At 54.0% G+C, this 18,892-nt stretch overlaps 1 protein-coding gene across 1 annotated transcript in view; it reads right to left on the bottom strand.

Moving 5' to 3' along the window:
• Positions 1–18,668, bottom strand: part of HS3ST4 (heparan sulfate-glucosamine 3-sulfotransferase 4) — a 55,840-nt gene extending 37,172 nt beyond the window's left edge. Inside the window, exon 1 of the mRNA XM_066561014.1 lies at positions 18,003–18,668. Within this exon, the coding sequence (XP_066417111.1) occupies positions 18,003–18,652 (650 nt within the window). The 5' untranslated portion in view covers positions 18,653–18,668. The remainder of the gene's footprint in view (positions 1–18,002) is intronic.
• Between the last annotated feature and the right edge of the window lie 224 nt (positions 18,669–18,892).

The following is an 18,892-nucleotide window of genomic DNA, read 5'->3' as shown; positions in this document are numbered from 1 at the left end:
TGTCCCTGACCCGTGGGGCCCATGGGATGGCATGACCCTGGACTAGGTGCCCTGCCTTCTCCACTGCTCCAGCCACTGCTGCCACCCCGGAGCTGTGGTATGGCGTGGGGACAGCTGCTGTGAATGTCCCTGTGACAGCAGGCGCCACCTCCACTGCACACAAGAGCTCTGTGCCCTGTGGCAAAGCCAATGCAGCTGAGCTGCACAAACACACCAGGTCAAAGCTGGCCAGCTGCAACTTACAACTTCTGTGAATGGGGAAGAAACAGATATTTCCCCTAATTGCAACTTAAATGCCAAATAAGTGCCTGTCCGCTATGGTAATTGCAATGTCACTGGGTGATTAGTGCCTGCTCTGCACTCCGAGAACCCGCAGCACATCTGCAAACCACAATAACGCACGGCCTGAGCGCCCCAGCTGCAGACAGCCCGGCTGTCCCCGGCCACGGGGGCCAGAGCAGGGCTGCAGTGGGCAGCAGTGGGCAGCGAGGTGCCCTGCAGCCTGCCAGGAGCCACGGCCATGCCCAGCTCACAGCTCCCAGCTCCCAGCCCAGCCCCAGGGCCAGCCCTGAGCGCCCGGGGTGATCCCAGCAGCTCCCGAAGCTGCTCTCACCCCAGCCAGGAGCTTATCAATGCCAGGCTGAACATCCACACCCATCTCCAGCTGCTCCCAGGTGCCAGGGCCAGCACCATGCTCCTCCCAGGGCTTCCTGTGGATGCGCCATCGTCACCTGAACCCACTACACAGCGTGGGAGGGGTTCCTGCCCTCACCTCACCCACCAGGCAGCCACAGGGCCAGCTGCAGGCAGCCAGGGCTGAGCTGCACATCCTTGGCTGCTGCCCCTCCTGAGGGCAGCCACTGGGGAGAGGGATAGGCTTTTAGGTTTAGCTTTATATGTATAGGAGGGTCTCAAGCAGTGCCACTTGCTAACTACAGTTTAGAAAAGAACAAAAGGAAATTCTATAGAAAAACACAGCGTTTAGTCTCACACCCACCCCCATTTTTTTCCTCATTCAAAAGAAATAATCTTTTAAGCATTAAAAAACTCCCCAGTGCTGCTGATACAAAATGCATTGTAACCTTGAATTATATGTAGCAGGGCTGGCTTTCATTATTTATTAGCAAGATCAATTAGAATATTCTGTTTGCAGAAGAATATAATCCAATATGTACTTCAAGCACTAACAGCTAAATATATGCTTATTTAAAAATCAATCTAAAAGTCAAGGTTTCCTTTGTAAATCCTTACTACAGATTAAAAAAAAAAGCTTTGAGTGTTACCACCTGCTGAATGCTGTAGTCTCAAGGAGACAGTTATACATTCTAAAACATCTCAAATGGGAATTGATTGTGCCACGCAAACAATCGCTGAACCCCCAGCATGGAGGGCTCACGGTCTGCGTGACGGCTGAGTAGCTCCCACAGGAAACACCCTGGGACCACAGCCCAGCCACTCCACAGGGACGTGGGAGCAAGCCCCGAGGCAGGGGTGAGAGCCAGCAGCCCCTGCCAGCCGGGAAGGGCACCCAGAGCGTGCCAGCCGTGCTGAGTGACTCACACCGACTCCCAGCATCCCAGCACAGACTTGTTTTTCACTGACTTCCCCGGGCTGACATGGAGCCAAGGCATCCGCCTGCCAGCCCAGCTCAGGATCCGCAGTGTCCTCGCCTTTCTCCCCCGAATCACAGGTTTCTAAGATTAATTGTCATGTATAATTTATTGACCTCAGCCACGACCTTGGCCCGGCGCGGTTTCCTTTCTCTGCGCTGTGGCGGTGGCAGCAGCAGGCTCTGGCAGGGCAAGGGAGCACCAGCAGCACAGGGTGGGCAGTTCTCCTGGCTCCAGACATGCCAAGGGGCTGCCCCACAGCCCTGGAGATGCCCCAGCCCCTCTGCTTCCCTCCGTCCCACCCTGCAGAGCCTTTTCCCGGCTGTGCCAGCGCCCGCTTTAATCTCCCCCCCGCTGCCAGCCAGGCGCGGGCTGCTCAGCCAGCTCCCCGCTTCTCCTTCTTCCTTAAGCCCTTTCTCTTTCGTCTTCCATTTTTAAATCTTATCTCCAGGTAAAGAGGGTATTTGATGGGATCAAAAAGTGACCTTTAACAAGGGTAGCAGAGCTTCAAACAATATCCCTGCAAGTTCATGCACACTCAAGTGTTAAAGGGAACAGTTCTCTGATCTCCTGTTCCTCAGTGGAAAAGTCGTTTCACAAAGATTTCTGCCAAAAGCTGGTGCAGCAGACTGAGAAAACTTTCTTAAAACCCAGCACCTAGAATTTGGCACAGGCTGTCCTTAGTTTCTGATAAACCAATCCTTCAAAATCTTTTGGTCTCAGTCTTTGCCAGCAAGTGCTCCAGCCACACCACCCTGCACCTGGGCGGAAGGAGGGTTGGAACAGGATGATCTTCAACGTCCTTTCCAACCCAAATGTTTCTGTGACTCTCCGGAAGTGTTTGTTTCTCTGCTCAAGTTCCCTATCTCTTGCCAGTTTCCTGGGTGTGACAGATTCCCAACTATCCCCCATCTTTCACTCTGCTGAATAAAATCCCTGAAATGCCTCTTAGGTAAAGCATTCCAGCCGTGGAGGGAGGTCAGACAGAAGCAATCAGAGGGATCAGACAGTGATTAGTGGGCTGAAAATACAGCCAGAGCACAGTGGACAGACACCCTGAGGCTTCCCAAGGCCTCCTCAACAGCACCATGTCCTGCTCCAGCCTGAGAGGTGCAGGGAGGGACCAGCAGCAGGAGCTGGTGGCTGACATTGCCCTTCCTGAGAAGACCAGGCTGTTTGATCTACGATCTGGGGGTCACTCCAGTCTTGGTTGAGACCAAGACCTACAGACCTCCCCATAACACCATGCAGAAAAATTCCAAGAGGGAAAAGAACAGCCAGAGCTAAAGGATGATGTAGGCACATAGCAGTTTGCCTCCTGAACTTCCACTGTGCCATGAGGCCAATGGGTTGCAGTGTCACATTCCCCTGGGACCTTGGCAGGCCAGAAGGGAGCAGTGAGGGCCAGAGGCCACATTATGCCAGATCAGGACAGTCCCACACTCTCCAGCAGCAGCACACAGCCAGCGCTGGCAGTGACGTGACCCCCCATGCCACCAGGAGGACAAGGGGACACATGTAGGGTCCCCATCTGCAGCGGAGCTTGCTGGTGCCCCCACAAGTGGCAGGGTGCCCGCAGTGGACAGACGGGAGTGGTGGGTGGGTGGCAATGACAGCAGCGTTAATCATTTCCATGGCACCGCGCACCAAGGCAGCAGGCACAGCCCATGGTGGGCACAGCCCATGGCGGGCACAGCCCGTGGCGGGCACAGCCCGTGGTGGGCACAGCCCATAGCAGGCACAGCCCGTGGCAGGCACAGCCCATGGCGGGCACAGCCCGTGGTGGGCACAGCCCATAGCAGGCACAGCCCATGGTGGGCACAGCCCTTGGCGGGCACAGCCCGTGGTGGGCACAGCCCATAGCAGGCACAGCCCGTGGCAGGCACAGCCCATGGCGGGCACAGCCCATGGTGGGCACAGCCCTTGGCGGGCACAGCCCATGGCGGGCACAGCCCATAGCAGGCACAGCCCGTGGCAGGCACAGCCCATGGTGGGCACAGCCCATAGCAGGCACAGCCCATGGTGGGCACAGCCCATGGCGGGGACAGCCCGTAGCAGGCACAGCCCATGGCGGGCACAGCCCGTGGCGGGCACAGCCCCCTACCCAGGGCTGAGCACGGGAACGGGGCACCGGGGAGCCTCTCCTGCCCAGCCAGGACGGGGCACCGGGGAGCCTCTCCTGCCCAGCCAGGACGGGGCGCGGGGGAGCCTCTCCTGCCCACTCAGCACAGCCAACACCGCGGCTCTGCTGGCACACAGCGGGTCCCCTCCCTGTCCCGTTTCCCACCGTGCCCTCTGGGGAGGGGGCGAGAGGCGCCAGCTCCGGGTGCTCCTGGATGGGATACCCAGACAGAGCCGCGCTCCCCCTCCAGCTGCCCACACACACATCCCTGCAGCACCTCGCCAGGGGGATGGCGACCCGCCCCCGCAGGCCAGCAGCCAAGGGGTTAAAGTGCCTTGTTACTGCTTCTGTAGCCGGGCTTCACTTATTTGCAGCCGGAATTCCCCAGGAGCCAGGGCTTTCACTAGTGGCTCTGCTGTAGAACCATGTCATTATAGATTGCAAGTTCCTTAAAGGTCACATAACACAGCACAATTGAATCATATTAGTGAGCATAGCGAGCTGATATTTTCCTAGGAAAACCCATAAAGCAGATTGTTTGCTGCAGAGAAACACACTGTTGTATAGCAAAGCCGGTGTAATCGTCTGCACAAACAAACAAGTGGTTTATGAGAAAACCCTCCCATGCTGCAGATCCTTGGGGCGGGAGCCAGCAGGACCAAGTGCTGGGCACCTCGGGCAGGTTGGATTTCAGCTTGGGTCACAGGACTGAAATACATCGCAAAGGACAAGTAGGGAAATAAACAATTTCCAAGTGTATTGTTGAGAGACAAATACTCGATATTTCATTTAATGTCTGGATGCAGGCAGCAGTTAATCCAAGACCGTGCTATTAAAGAAATGCAGAATTGATTGTGAGGATGATTGAAGATTTCTGAAGAGCACAATTTCCATGGCCATGATGACCCCACCTTTTTTTTTTTTTTCCTAATTTGCCTGTAATCTATTTGGACAAATCCTTTTATCACATTTATTTCCTTTAAAAGTTCCAACAGTGTGATTAATTACAGAACTTTGCAGTCCTACTTACCCTACTGCATGCTCTAATTTTGCTTCCTTTTAAAATGGCTTTCCATCCCTAATAGACACCTTTCCTTGTTCAGCTCCTTTACTTTGCCCCTCTGAAATCTGCTGTCACTGACCCGTCGCACTGGCAGCCACCCATCCTGCCTGAATCTGCAGTTCCATCTGGAGGCAGCCAGCACCAGCGGCCACTCGCTCTCCAGAAGGGCGTGAGCCTTTCTGTGGGGAAAGGAAAGGCACAAACCTCTTTTTCCAGAAATTTGGGTGTTTGTCAGACCCCAGGGTCTGCAGCCCCTCTGCCAGCCTGGAAATTCTCATTTGGTTCTAGATTTAACTTCAGAATGAAAAAGCAACTGGAATCAGCACAACTGCTTTAACCCTCCCCAGTCACAGAAAGAGGAGGAAAAGTAATTAAAAAAATAATTTTGAATACACAAAGCCACATCTCCTCTCGTTGACCTTCAACACCTGCGTCAGCTGTCCGGGGCAACAGAGCAGGAACAGAACTGGATCCCACTCCCACCTGTGTGGCTCCCCTCTGCTGCATTTCATCATGCCCCACACAAACAGTGGTGAAACACAGGCAGAAAAACAATTAGATTTAAATCTCGTTTCCTCTTTCTATCTTGCCTTTTTCTTTTCTCTACTCAGATGCTCCTCAGTGCACTAATAGGATTTGTGTTTAGCACAGTGCGAAACGAATGATTTATGGTCTGTCCGCACCGCACACTCCCAATGCCACTGCAGCCCCCTGGAAGGGCACTCCAAGAGTAGCCAGACGAGTGCTCTGGCACCAGGTGTGATTCTTTGTACACACTGCCCACTCCATCCCCTGCTGTCCTGGCTCTCGCAGTGCCCCTGTGCTGTCCTCACACTGCACTCGGCTCTCCTTAGGGAGGAAATGGGACCGGGCCCTTGACCAGCTTCAGCCCCTGCTGCCAGGCACCACCCGCACTGCTTCCACAAACCTCCCTGCTGGTTCCACTGGGGTGTCAGCTCGGATTGACTTGTGCCTCATCTAAGCCAAGGAGGAGCTCAAGTCCCTGTGTTTCATTACCAACAGGTACTGCAAAGGCCATATGAGAACTGACCAGACCCAACGACCCAAGCATGATCAGGAGCACAGCACGCTGAAGACTGCAGTGACTCGGGTGCCAAAGTCCTACCGAAGGTCTCTGGGACTGGTCAGATTTTCCTGGTGGCTCTGAATGTGGCTCTGTCAGTGCAGCTCCAGCGGCTCTGCACCAGCAGTGCCCTTCATTAATTCCTAATGCTGCCCCAAGTACATCTCATGTCCTCCAGGGTTTGGCAGCCCCTGTGAGCTGGGGCACAGAGCACAGCTCCCTACCTTCTTTCCACATATAACAAGAAGCCAAATGAAATAATGAAAGAAACTCATTTTAATGCCACAGAGGGAATTGTTTTATTGCTAAAGCAGCAAATAGAACTAATTGAATCCACTGGAAAAAAAAAAAAAAGGCGCAAAGGAATGGAAAGGGTAGGTGTGGAACACAGACAAAAAGGGCGAGCTGGAGCCTGAATATTCATGGACCTAGAAACCGCAAACCCTTGAATGCAAAATATCTTCATAACTGATCATATGCCAATGGCAATGCATGCACAGCTCGGAGACAGGCTTGGAATGTTTGCATTCACAAGATTTTTTTAAGTAATATAATGGAACAAATTCTCTGGTTCATTAAGCTGCTCTGCACCTCCCTGGTGAAAGAGAACATCCTGGGAGAGAGCACCAGGACTGGCACAGGCTCCCACTAACGCTGAGCGCGGGGCTGGTGGCAGCGCACGGCCCTGGGACAGTTGTGGTGTCCCCAGTGCCAGGCAGTGGGGCAGGCACCTGCCTGCCTGCTCTGGGGGCTGTGGAGGCAGCTCTGACCCCAGCCCTGCCATGGGTGAGCACGGCACTGCCTGGCTGGGCTGCCGAGCTGGGGCACCCCAAATCACCTCCCCTTTCAATGCCGCCAGTTACACCTGCCACAAGCTTTTAAACTCAGTTTTCAGTGAATTCCAATTTTCAGCAGCAACATATATATTAATATGGGGGTTACATTTTAATTAAGGCAGCACTCATGTTCTGCATTACAATACTAAGTCATCCAGCGAGGAACACCAAGGATATAAATCCCATTAATGAAGAAGGAGATACGTAACCTGCACTGCATGCTCCAGCACAGAGGCACCTGTACAAAATGACTCTCATACAAAGTGCAAGGTGAGAAAGCTGGATTAGAAGTGCAGTTTATACTCCCAAGGGCCATACAATGTTCATCTGGCACCACAGCCCTGGATCTGCACCCAGAAGGCACCCAAAACACCAGTCCTACCTCAATCTATTTTCCCACCCCGAGAGAGAGCCCAAGGCACAACACGGCTGCTGGGTGTGCTGGTGGGGACATGCAGTGCCTGGGTCCCTCCTGGACACCAACAGCCACATGTGGGAGGGGAAGGGCTGCAGCTGAGACCCTCCCCAACAGCAGCAGCAGCAGCAGCGCTGCAGGATGAGGGTGTCTCCCCAGCCTTGGGGTAACTGGGGGCTCAGCTCTCCCCAGGCTCACTGAAGACAGAGGCACCGGTGAAATCCACCTCTCTGCAAAGCCCTCCCTTTGTCCCTACACCAGCTTCCCAAATCCTTACCCTTTGGGCACAGCAAAGAGCTTGCAACACACCCCAAGCATTGGAAAAAGTGAATCGGGGTCACGGGGGAGCTGCACTGGGCAAAGCCATGCAGAGCACCCGGGGAAGGACCCTGGACCCTGGGCAGCAGGGACAGACCCACCACAGGGCCATGGGGCCCTCAGCAGCCGGAGCCCCCAGACCCATCACCCCTGACAGCCAGCAGCTCTGAACCTGCACACTAATCAGCAAGCTCCTTACACAGCCTGGCCATGGAAAGCACTTCACCCCTGCCTGCTGCAAAAAAATGGCTGAGGAGTTCCTGATAAGGTTTTCCAAAGGAACCCATCTGCAGCAGAGACATGGATTGCCTCCCACTGAGACAACCATATCCCAAGACGAGAGTGCTTCAGAGTATTATGTGGGAACAGAGTAATAATAAAACACCTTGCCGTAACTTTAGCAGCAGTGGCTCTAGCAGAAAAGCCTGTAATGATCTAATAACACATTTCCCTTGCTGCCACTCCAGCCTTGTGAAATCCAGGGTACTTTAAGCCATAAATCCATCCCAGCTCTTTCTTTGTCATTAATTGTTAGGCTATTTGTATCACACATTTCACATACCAAATAGACTCCAATTTCATGGTGGGCTAGACTGCAGAAATGCTTCTTTTAATCTTTTTTAATTTTAAAGTGGTACCAAACTTAAATATTTTCTAATGGAGTGTATGTTTTACTCACATCTAATATTATCACTACAATTTAGGAGCAATAAAAGTCAAGCTCCCGTCTGTACAATAAGCTTGCAGCTCTATTTCCAAAGTTCAATCAGTTAACCTAGGAGAGCAATAACTTCCCTACAATGAGTAACAGTGCGGAATAATATTTAGATAGAGATAAACCCTTTTTGCATAGGAAATTGCATTATGATTTGCTGGGTCTATGAAATTCTCAGCAAGATGCTTTAGTTTACCAATGAAGTTGTTGCCTCAGGCATTTTTCCAGTGTTTCGATTTTTTGGGGAGGGTCTAGATGATTTTGAGCTGAGTAAGGAGCCCTTATCATTCCAGATCCCAGTGTGTGCAGCAGAGCCAGCAACAGAGCTGCTGCAGCCTCTTCCCCACACGGGCAGCACAGGATGAGCAGCCAAACAACAGCTGCCCCATCGCAGGGGCTGTGCAGCCGTGGGGTCTCTGTCCCCCTGCCCCATCGCAGGGGCTGTGCAGCCGTGGGGTCTCTGTCCCCCTGCCCCATCGCAGGGGCTGTGCAGCCGTGGGGTCTCTGTCCCCCTGCCCCATCGCAGGGGCTGTGCAGCCGTGGGGTCTCTGTCCCCCTGCCCCATCGCAGGGGCTGTGCAGCCGTGGGGTCTCTGTCCCCCTGCCCCATCGCAGGGGCTGTGCAGCCGTGGGGTCTCTGTCCCCCTGCCCCATCGCAGGGGCTGTGCCCCCCTCCAGTCTCTGTCCCCCTGCCCCATCGCAGGGGCTGTGCAGCCGTGGGGTCTCTGTCCCCCTGCCCCATCGCAGGGGCTGTGCCCCCCTCCAGTCTCTGTCCCCCTGCCCCATCGCAGGGGCTGTGCAGCCGTGGGGTCTCTGTCCCCCTGCCCCATCGCAGGGGCTGTGCCCCCCTCCAGTCTCTGCCCTCCACACAGCACCAGCCCCTTGGGCTTGCCCTGCAGCCCCAGCTCCCGGGAGGTCACACACACGGTTACCACAGCGATTGAAGCAGGTGCCTGGGTGCCCTGGATTGTGCTCGTTTGGCCAGATTCCCATTTCTCTGGGGGAGCCATTAACAAGGACCAAGAGCAGGGACACTGCTGAGTGCCATCCCTTCGTGGCCAGGCCCCTGGCAGATGTAACATCCTCTTTTCTGTGGCGCAGCTCAGCACCAGCAGCACCCATGGCTGCAGCACCTCCCTCACGCTGTGAAATCACCATCCCCACCACACGGCCTGGTGCCCCAGAGCCCCTCCAGATCACGCAGACTGTGGATTTGCCTTTCTGTGCAGGGTGAACAGCTCATGCAGAGGAGGCAGAGCCCCTTGCTAGGGTACCCAGAGCCCTTTCCTGATGTACCAGTGCTCCTCAGTGCACCCTCTGGCTCCGCAAGCTCCAGTGCCACAGAGCATGAAGCAGAGGTGGTGACTGGTAATTCAGGAATTAAAAGGGTACAAATAAAGAGCCCTAAAATGAGCTTGAAGGTTGTGAGTGCTGACGGTGCAGGGGAGGGGCACTGTGGGATCGATGCTGGCACTCCCTGGGGAACAGACCAAGGAGGGATGAACCAACAGCCAGTTAAAGACCTCCAGTAGCAACGACTTTAGGATCCATAGGTCTGCCACCAGCATTTCTTGAGTCAGCACTTGGGATGGAAAACGCTCAGTTTGTTGTTGAACAAGCAGGACCAGGGCCGAGTAATTGACAGTTTGTCACCTGCACAGGTGAGGCAGCACCTTCCACCCAGGGCTGGGTTGGAGGTGACCCCTTCCCGCATGTCTGGGGCGCAGGGGTGGGCAGCAGCTGAGCCTCCCGGGGCACAGAGGCGCCTGGAGGGGCCTCAAAGGGGCTGCACGGCCCCACGCTGGCTTCACACAGGCTGGGTGGGTTTGCTCACCCTGGCTGGATGGTGGCAGCTCCTGCTGGGGCTGTGCAGTCCAGCCACGGTTTCACACCCAGGCCTGATGCTGACGTTGGCTTCCCATGAGCGTGCTCACGGCTCAGCTTAATTATATGAGTGTCCATCAAGAGCAAATACAGAGAGGGCAGAGCTGGGGCTGAAATAGAGTTATTTGCAGATGTGGATGAGCACTAATACTAAATATATTAGTGTCCACATCTCAATGCAAGATGAAAGGAAATACACTCAAAACAAAGGAGAACTGCAGATCTGGGCTATCACAGCAGTGCTGCTCTGCTCGGATCCAAAATAATTACTGCTAATAAAGGAGGGGGCCAAGTCCAGTCCAGCCTGGCTCTGAAGGGAATGGAAATCAGATTTTGGCTTGAAATGTGTTATAGCAATCTCTGTAATACAAAATAAAGTCTGGCAGATGGAGTTATTTTTATCCAGAGCTAGTTCTGTTTAGTAGGTCGGTGGCTATAACTGATGTCCCTTTGCTATTTCCTCTTCCCCCAGGTCCCCCTGCCTCAGTTTCTCCAGGAACTGACAAGATTGGAGCAGACAACTCCAGTATATTTTGGGAGGATCCTACTTAGCTGTAAAAATCAATTGTGAATTTTGCATCCACCCCCAGCATTTGGCCTGTTTATATTGCCAAATATATTCTGTAAAGAAGTACCGTACTTCACAGGAGAGCTTGTCAAGGTAAATACCTTAATTTACATAAAATGTGACTAGCAATTGAAATGTTAAAGCCATAAAGAGCAAGTTTATGATCCATCCTTGATGCCTGGATGTATAATATGACAAGGGGGGAAATACTGTGCCTTGCAACATTTACTAAATTGGTGTTTTAACACTGGGGAGGGAAATGGGAAACTTTGGAAAAAAAAGGTTGGAGGGTTTTTCTGAGGGCTGTTTTTGGCTTTTTTCTTCTCTTTTTTCATAAATATGAATTTTTCCCCAGCCTTCTACAGTCAGCTTTCAAGATTCTCCTTCAGATTGGAAACTGCAGCTACCTAAATAACAAATGGGGGGAGCAGTGCCCATGTGCCATCATGGAGCAGAGTCTGGGCAGCAGCTTGGCCATGCCAGGGAGAGGAGCTTGGCAGGGTCAGGGCCCAATCCTGCCCAGCCACTCCCCCATGCCCCTGACAGATACCTTGATCTAAAGAGGAATTTCTCACTGTGATTGAACAGACTCTTGTAATTCTGGGGTTCCTTTAAACTTCTTCAAATATAGGGGAAACCAATTTAAACCTCATACAACCCTAAATAATACTTATTTAAAAGGGGATTAAAAGCCTAAAATGAGCTCCTGCTCACATGCACACAGCAGTGAAATTACAGTATCCACACTGGATGCTCTGGAAAGTTTGATCATGGAGGTTCCTCACGTGGACTCCATACAAATGTTTCAGCCATTCATTCATGCTCATAGCCTCACACCCTTCACAATTCATTGAAACCCTTCAAGCAAAAATCATTTGAAAGAAATTACCTCTGTGTATCACAGTCTGAGCAGTGAGAAATGTCCCACATGAACCAGCCCAGCCCCCAAAGCAATAAAATTTCTGCTGAACTGCATGAAATAATGACTCAGAGAAAAGGAGTCCCCATGAAAAGAAGAGGTAAAAGAAATCCATGAAAAGAAAAAGACTCTGACCTTTGTCAATACAAGGTGTCACAAATTTGTGTCGGAATTTTGACTTTGAAAATCTAAAGCCTTTGCCTATAAAGTTCTTTGAGAAGCTGTTGTTCCTTCTCTGCCAGTCCGGGCTTGGCACAGAGCAGAGTGAGCCTTGCTAGCCAGGGAGCAGGCAGGGGTCAGGTTCATCATTTAAACCAGAGAACACGACCACCCAACACTTCCCCTTTTGCTTCTCCAAGGGGCTGCTTTTCCCCAGGCCTGTTTTTGAGTTTTCTGTAGCTCTACATGCACGAGCAGTAGTGCACTCACAGAGAGAGCGAAGCTCACAAATTTTGACATCCCAGACAACACTTAAACCATTAGCACCAAAGCACCAGCCTGTTTACAAAGTGAGTAATTGAGCAAAATCCTAGAGAAAGGATGTTCTTGAGACTACAGTGCAACACTTCAATGATTTCAGGGCTGGTGACGTGCGCTGGTTTCCTGCATGCTCCAAGGGATGTTCCCACGGTCATTGGAAGAGGCATCCCTTGGAGCATGTGTGGCTGGTGTGCTGAGCCCTGTGTCCATAGCCCTGCCAGGAGAGCTGTGTGGCTGCCCCTGCTCCCGGCTCCTCACACACCCTGGGATAGAGAGGGAGCAGGGCAGAAGCCCAGCTGGGCTTGCTGGGACGTCACCCTGGTCACCCACCCCATCCATCCGAGGGGACGGGGCCGGACACCTCCCTGCCAAGGCAGAGGGGCCGGGCCTGGGGGCTGCCAAGGGGCACAGAGAGCACCCTGTGCCTCCCCCCCTTGCTGCACCTTTCTCTCAGCACCCTGTGCTCACAGTCCACCACAAATGCGTTCCACATGGAGGCAGAAATAGTGACAAGCCCTGCAGAGCGGGTGCTCCAGAGCCCCCCTGACAGTGTTGGCACCGGCACTTCTCTCACTCTCTTTGCAGGAAGAGCCAGAGCAGCACACAGGGGCTGCAGGTGCTGAGAGCAGCTGCCATTCCCATGGCTACAACTGAGCAGCATGTGGATAACCACCATCAGGTGATAAAACACTGCAAATAGACACAATTCATTCCTTCATCCCATTCCTTGAGCTAAAACAGAGCAGAAAGGAGGGAGACAACTGCTGCCCAGGAAGGGTGCAGGGTGGGTTCCCCTGGCACAGCACACAAGGCAGGGGCAGAGCCAGGAGACCCTGAGCACACAGCAGATTCACACAGCAGATTCACTGCAGTAGCTGCAGGATGCAGAAGAAAATCCATGCCTGCTGCTGGAATGGCCTCTCATCAGTCCCCAGGATGGGTGAAACACGGGAGCCAACCAGCACAAAGCCTGACCCCTGCTCGCAGTCCCCAGCCCAGAGCTGACCCAAATGTCAGCAAAGTCCAATACACTGGATCCACAGAGGAGAGAGGCAGCTGAGTCACTACATTTCAGCAAAAGCCAACTCACAGCAGGGCCCAGAAACAAAATCAATACACTTCCCCTAAGTTACCAGAAGTGCAGTGGGTACAACACTCTGGGAAGGCCTTTTGCAGAGAAACACAGCAGTTCCCAGGCTCTGCAGCTGTGCCTGTGGGCAGCAGCAGACCCCAGTCCATCCTTCCATTGTAGGTATTCCCACCTACATCCCAGGCTCTGCAGCTGTGCCTGTGGGCAGCAGCAGACCCCAATCCATCCCACCCCATTGTAGGTGTTCCCACAGGCTCACAGTGCTGATGGAAAGGGTTTGATTTCCTGAATGCCCTGAGCTGATCAGAACAGCACAGGCATTAGCCAGCAACACAATTACAGCTCACAGCAAGGTACAGCTCACAGCGAGGTGACACTGTGTGGGATGAGGCTGAAATGGCCCCAAGCTATTGCTGCCCAACAGCTGTTAGGGGACCCTGAAGAAGGGTCCCCGCACACATCCCTGGACACAATTCCTGCCAGCAGCCACGGCTGCAAAAGCCAAGGCTGGATCATCCCCAGGCACGCAGGGCTGGCCCCACTGCCCCAGCCACCAGGTCAGCACAGGAAGGAAGGTGAGATGGCCCCAGGGGGAGCAGAGCCCGTGGCAGAAATAACAACACACAACAGCCACCTCCCCCATACAGACGAACTCAGCATCCCCAGGGACGGGGCTGGGAGTGCCAGAGCCACGGCCAGCGGCTGCACGGAACCGCTCACTCGTGAGCACGTGTTTATTACTGAGGGAAGAGCTCCCTGTCATGGCATTATTCATTATTTGTATGAGGCCAGCAGCTCACCAATAACACGCAGGCCTGACTGCTCGGGAGAACACTCCAAAAAACCCAGACAAGCAGTGCAAATAGCATTAGACATGCAAGCCACTCCACTGCCTGTCACGGTGACTGCTCCTGCAGTGGGGCCACTCCACGCACACAGCTGCACCCCGTCCAAGCACTCAGCGCTGGAGACCAGGGCAGAAAGGGGAATGTGATCTAATCACAGATATTGCTGCAGCCTCTCCATGAGGGTTCCACCGAGGAGGAAGCAAGGAGTAAAGCAATGTGTATCTACAGATAGAATTCAACTCTTCCAATCAGCAAACCTTAAAACTCAATTTCAACTCACCACTATCAGGTGTCCTTTTTGCGTTATGGAAATCATATTCATGTTAAAACCACATGTTTGTTTTCAAATCCCCAGTTTTTCTGCTAAAGGTAGGATGTCAAGATAGCCTTGAAAGTGTAACGCGACAGAACTTAACCCACTCGCCATGCTGAACCTGCAGGCAGCTGGGGATGGTGCCTGGGAGCACTGGGCTGTTCCACTCAGCTCAGAAAACCTCAAGGGTGCCCAAGTGATGAGGTGTCCTGTGCGGGTCATTTGCACCAGCACAAAGACACAACTAAAGCCCCCCACCATGGCTTGGAGCTCCCACTCCCCTCACACAGCCACCTGCAGCATTTCTCTTCCGAAACCCCCAGAGCAGTCACCAGCAGCATCTGAGCATCCCGAGGTGTTGGATCTGCACAGGCAAACCCACAGGCGCAGGGCAGTGTGGCCACTGACCCTGCAGACAGGATCACCTCCCCTCCTTCCCCAGGCACACAGAGCCACCGGCACCCACCGACTGCAGGGCTCCCCTGCACACCTCCCTGGGTTCTCTCCTCTCTGAGACTGAACCAAGGCCCCTAGCAGCACAAGGAGACAAACCTGTCCCGGTGTTGGACACTGCAGGCAGTCTGCAACATCCACAACATCCCTACACAATTGTGTGCCCTTGATACACGCCCAGGCAGGGAAATCAGACATGTCCCAAATGCTGTGCCTGTGCTTGTAATGAGCATTTATGGATGTAATCTCCATTCCCTGGTCTCAGAGGCCTCTCTGTCATTCTGCCATCCTTTCTGTGCTCTGAGAAAGGCTCTTAGTGCTTTTCCAAATGCAGGATAGCTCAGGGCAGAGCTCCTGGCACGGGACGTGCCCACTGAGGCATGAGCATCACACTGGAGAGAGCAAATGCCTGCAGTCCAGCCTGGCTGTGGGGGACATGTGGAGATCACTGGGCCTGAGCACGTGGGAGAGCAGGGGGACACTTGGACACTGGCTAAAATCAGCAGCAGCTCCTGCAGGAAACTGGCACATCCTGGGGAGGGAAGGAGCAAGTTAAAGACAACGGCTTACAAAGGAACAGCAGAGGAAGACTGGATCTTGTTTAAGGAAAGCTGTACCATGGACCTTGTCCTTCAGACAGCCCAGCATTAGGATGGATAGAATCATAAACTGCAGCCACACAAACAACCCTGCCAGCATAACAGAAACTAACCAAAACTAATCTTGGCCCAGTTTGCACCAGTTTGTGCGTGGAAAGACCTGTGTTTGCAATTGCCACATGAACTGAGCTAAAGAGATCAGAGACAGCATACAAACCTTCAGCTTTCCCTACAGGTTCCCAGGGAAAAACAGAGCAAGCAGTGTGGAACTGCCATCCTGCCATGCCACCCTGTCCCCAGCAGCACAGAGCTGGCACCCCCTGGCCAGTGCTTGCAGCAGCTCCAGCCACTGAGAGAGATCCTGGACCAGACATCCAGAGCGTTTAGGGCTTCTCAATCTCAAGGCAGCAAAGACACAGGTAATGCAGCACGGAGTACACACAAAGAAATGGCAATGCCCTGGTGCCGGCTCCATTTTACAGGAGAAACCAAGGTGGAGAAGGCGTTTCCCTTTCCTCCAGCTCCTCAGGGCTGGGAGATAATCTGGTGACTGAACAACTAAGCAAGGAACCCTGAAGGTCTGCCATTCCCCTTTTCACTATGTAAGAAAAAGTCTGACCGTGTTAAAAGCTCACAGTGTGTAATGAAGAAGTCACCATAAGGAGGTGACTTCAATAGTTGGTTCTTTGCTAAAAAAACATTGACATTTCTGTGGACAGGAATAAAATCTGTAATTACTCTACCTGGGACACAGCTATGAGCTGTCAGCCTCCCTAGTGCACTCAATCAGGTAATCTCAGAGGTCAGGAAGAAGCAGCTGCTGGAATGGATGGTGAGCTTTCCCCATTCTGTTCTTGGTTTGTGTTTGTATGGCACTAAAAGCCAGTCCATGACGACAGCCTGGCACCAGTACAGCACCAGGGAAGCTGTGGCTGCTGCTGAGGCACAGAGCACCAGCAATGTCCTGCCCCTGCAAGGCTGAACGCTCTTGAAGGAGGGGGGAAGAAGCACCTGTTTGTGCTGGGCAGGTGTGAAGATAACTGCAGGCCAGGTGGCCAGGGCTGACACGGCACAGAGCACCAGCCAATGCTTTACCCATCCCACAGCCTGCTCTGCCCAGACCCTCACACACCAAGGGTGCCCCAACCTGTTCTCCCACCTCTCCTGTCCCAGCAGCAGAGCTCCAGGGCTTGAAATGAGCAGCTCACCCCAGAGAGCTGCTGCAGGGATAGGAAATACCAAACTGCATTCTGCAAATGGAAACCTGTGTGTGCCTCTTACTCCACGAGAGGAGCTACACCCACTCACTAGCCCTTTTCTAGTAGCATAACTTTAAAGATTAAAAAGCAACTGCTCATCATATTCAGTGCTTGATCTTCTTCTGCCTGTTTTAAATAAAACCAAACTTTTTTTATGTGCCACTTTCTATCCTCTTCTAGCCAGTTTTCTAAACTTATTTTTCAAGGTTAAGCCTTTCCTCCAAGAAAATTCAATACAATAAAATACTGTGTCTGAAATTATATCTATAAACACAATAACCATATCCAGTCCTTTAGTCCTTCCCCCCATCAGAGCAGCAAACCAAAAACACTCTCAGGGACAACCTCACTTTCTCAGTGCTGATGTCCACTTTCAAGAAATCCCTCCAGAAAATCCCACAGCATTTCACCAGAGCCAAGCGGATGCCACACCAGGCGTTACGAAGACTTTCCTTCCACAATCCCCACAGAAGAGTGCCTGGAGTTTCTCACCTTTAAATACCCCTGATATGCAGACCATGTACTTTATTTTAATAACAAGGAACCAGATAATCCAGGCAGTAACTTGCCTGCAGCCTCTCATTTTTAGCTTCATTTGCAGAGCAACTAAGAAGCTGCCATACTAACGACAACACGAACTTCACCAGCTCAGCCACAGACCCCTTTATATCAAGAACCAGTATGGTTTGCTTTGAACCACGAACTACAGAGCTACTGGGAGTTTTTAAGTTCTACTGATGTGCTGCATTCTGCTCCGAAATTTTTAAAGAGAGAGAAAAACACTGAGCCATCACAATCCACTGATTTCCTAAACCTGTCAAGACATTTAGCACTTCCTTACTGCAGTCCAGTGTTTTCTAATAACCATGACTTTTAGCATAAAATTCCTTTAAAATGCTACCCAGCGCCACTCAACAGTATTTAGAGACTTCTTCACAAGCAGAATTAGATCTTGTCAATGGAAAAAAACTTCCTAACGTGGAACTTGTTGAATAAAGAGTAGACCCTATTTGTGAAGCAAAGCCTGTGCTCACATGAAGGCAGCACCCTTCAGCCCTAGCAGCACCTGGAATAACTTGCGATCTTGTTTATTTCAGTAATTATTAATTACCAACCTATTTAGGCGTATTTTACACCAACTGCAGCTGAACTGCTACGGTATGCTCACACACTCCGAGCAGCCGAGAGGGATGTAATCAGGGATTTCCTGCTTTCCCACCAGAACAGCGCGTTTTCCATCGCCACCGCTGCCAGGCGCAGCCCCGGCGACCCGCCCGCCCCAGCCCCGCGGGGTCTCGGAGCTCGCCCCGGCTCCCACGGGGGGCACCCGGGACCCCCGGGACCGCGCGGAGCTTCCCCCGCCCCGCACGGACACGCGTTCCTGCCCCCCCCGGCCGCGGATAGCGCCCGCAGCCCCCCGCCCTCACCTGTACCACTCCAGCCCCTTCTCGTAGTTCCTGTCGAAGAAGTGGGGCTCGGTGCCCACGGCCCGCACGTCGGGGTGCGCCCGGATGGCCTCCAGCAGCGCCCGCGTCCCCCCCTTCTTCACCCCGATGATGAGGGCTTGCGGCAGCCGCTTCTCCCCGTAGTCCGGCGTGGTGCTGCTGCTGCCGCCGCGGCTGCCCGGGCTGCCGGCCCGGCTCAGCTCCTCGTCCGTGGTGCTCGACTCCTGCGGGTCCCTCTCGAAGGCTCCGCTCTGCGCCGTGATCACCTCCCCGGGGGCCAGCTGCGTCCGCAGCCAGGTGTCCGCCGCCCCTTCCCGGCTGCCGTTGGAGGCCCGCGGCGGAGCGGCTGAGGGGCCCGGGGCGCCGGGGCTGCCCGCGGGGCTGCCGGGGCCGCCGGCGGAGCGCGGGGCCACCGTGGCGGGGAAGGCGGTGGGCGAGCGCGGGGCCCCGGGGGCCGCCGAGCCAGGGAGCGCGGCGGGGGAGCGCAGGGCGGCCGGGCCGGTGCTCCCCATCAGGCTGTAGCACAGGTAGGTGAGGCACAGGGAGAGGCTGCACATGCAGAGGAGCTTCCGCGCCGGGGGCCCCTTAGAGCCGCGCCCGCCCGGCACCCCCGGCTGGGCGGGGGGGGACATGGCTGCTCCCCGCTCCTCGCCCCGGGCACCGGGCGCACATGGTGTCAGCCGCCGCCCGGCCGCCCCAGCCGCATGGGGCGCCGCTGCCCGCCCGCCCCGCCGCCGCCGGTGGGGGGGGGGCCCGCATGGCACGGTCGCCGCCGGCCCCCGCCGGGTACCGGGGCGCTGGGGCTCCGCGCGGCCGCGCTCCGGTGCCACCGGCTCCGCACTGTTGCCGCCCGAGTTCCTGCCGCGAAACTT

This window comes from Molothrus aeneus, chromosome 16, assembly GCF_037042795.1.
Source record: "Molothrus aeneus isolate 106 chromosome 16, BPBGC_Maene_1.0, whole genome shotgun sequence".
In the NCBI taxonomy this organism is placed as follows: Eukaryota; Metazoa; Chordata; class Aves; order Passeriformes; family Icteridae; genus Molothrus; species Molothrus aeneus.
The sequence above is the reverse complement of the archived record's forward strand: the minus strand, read 5'-3'. Positions and strand labels throughout refer to the sequence as shown.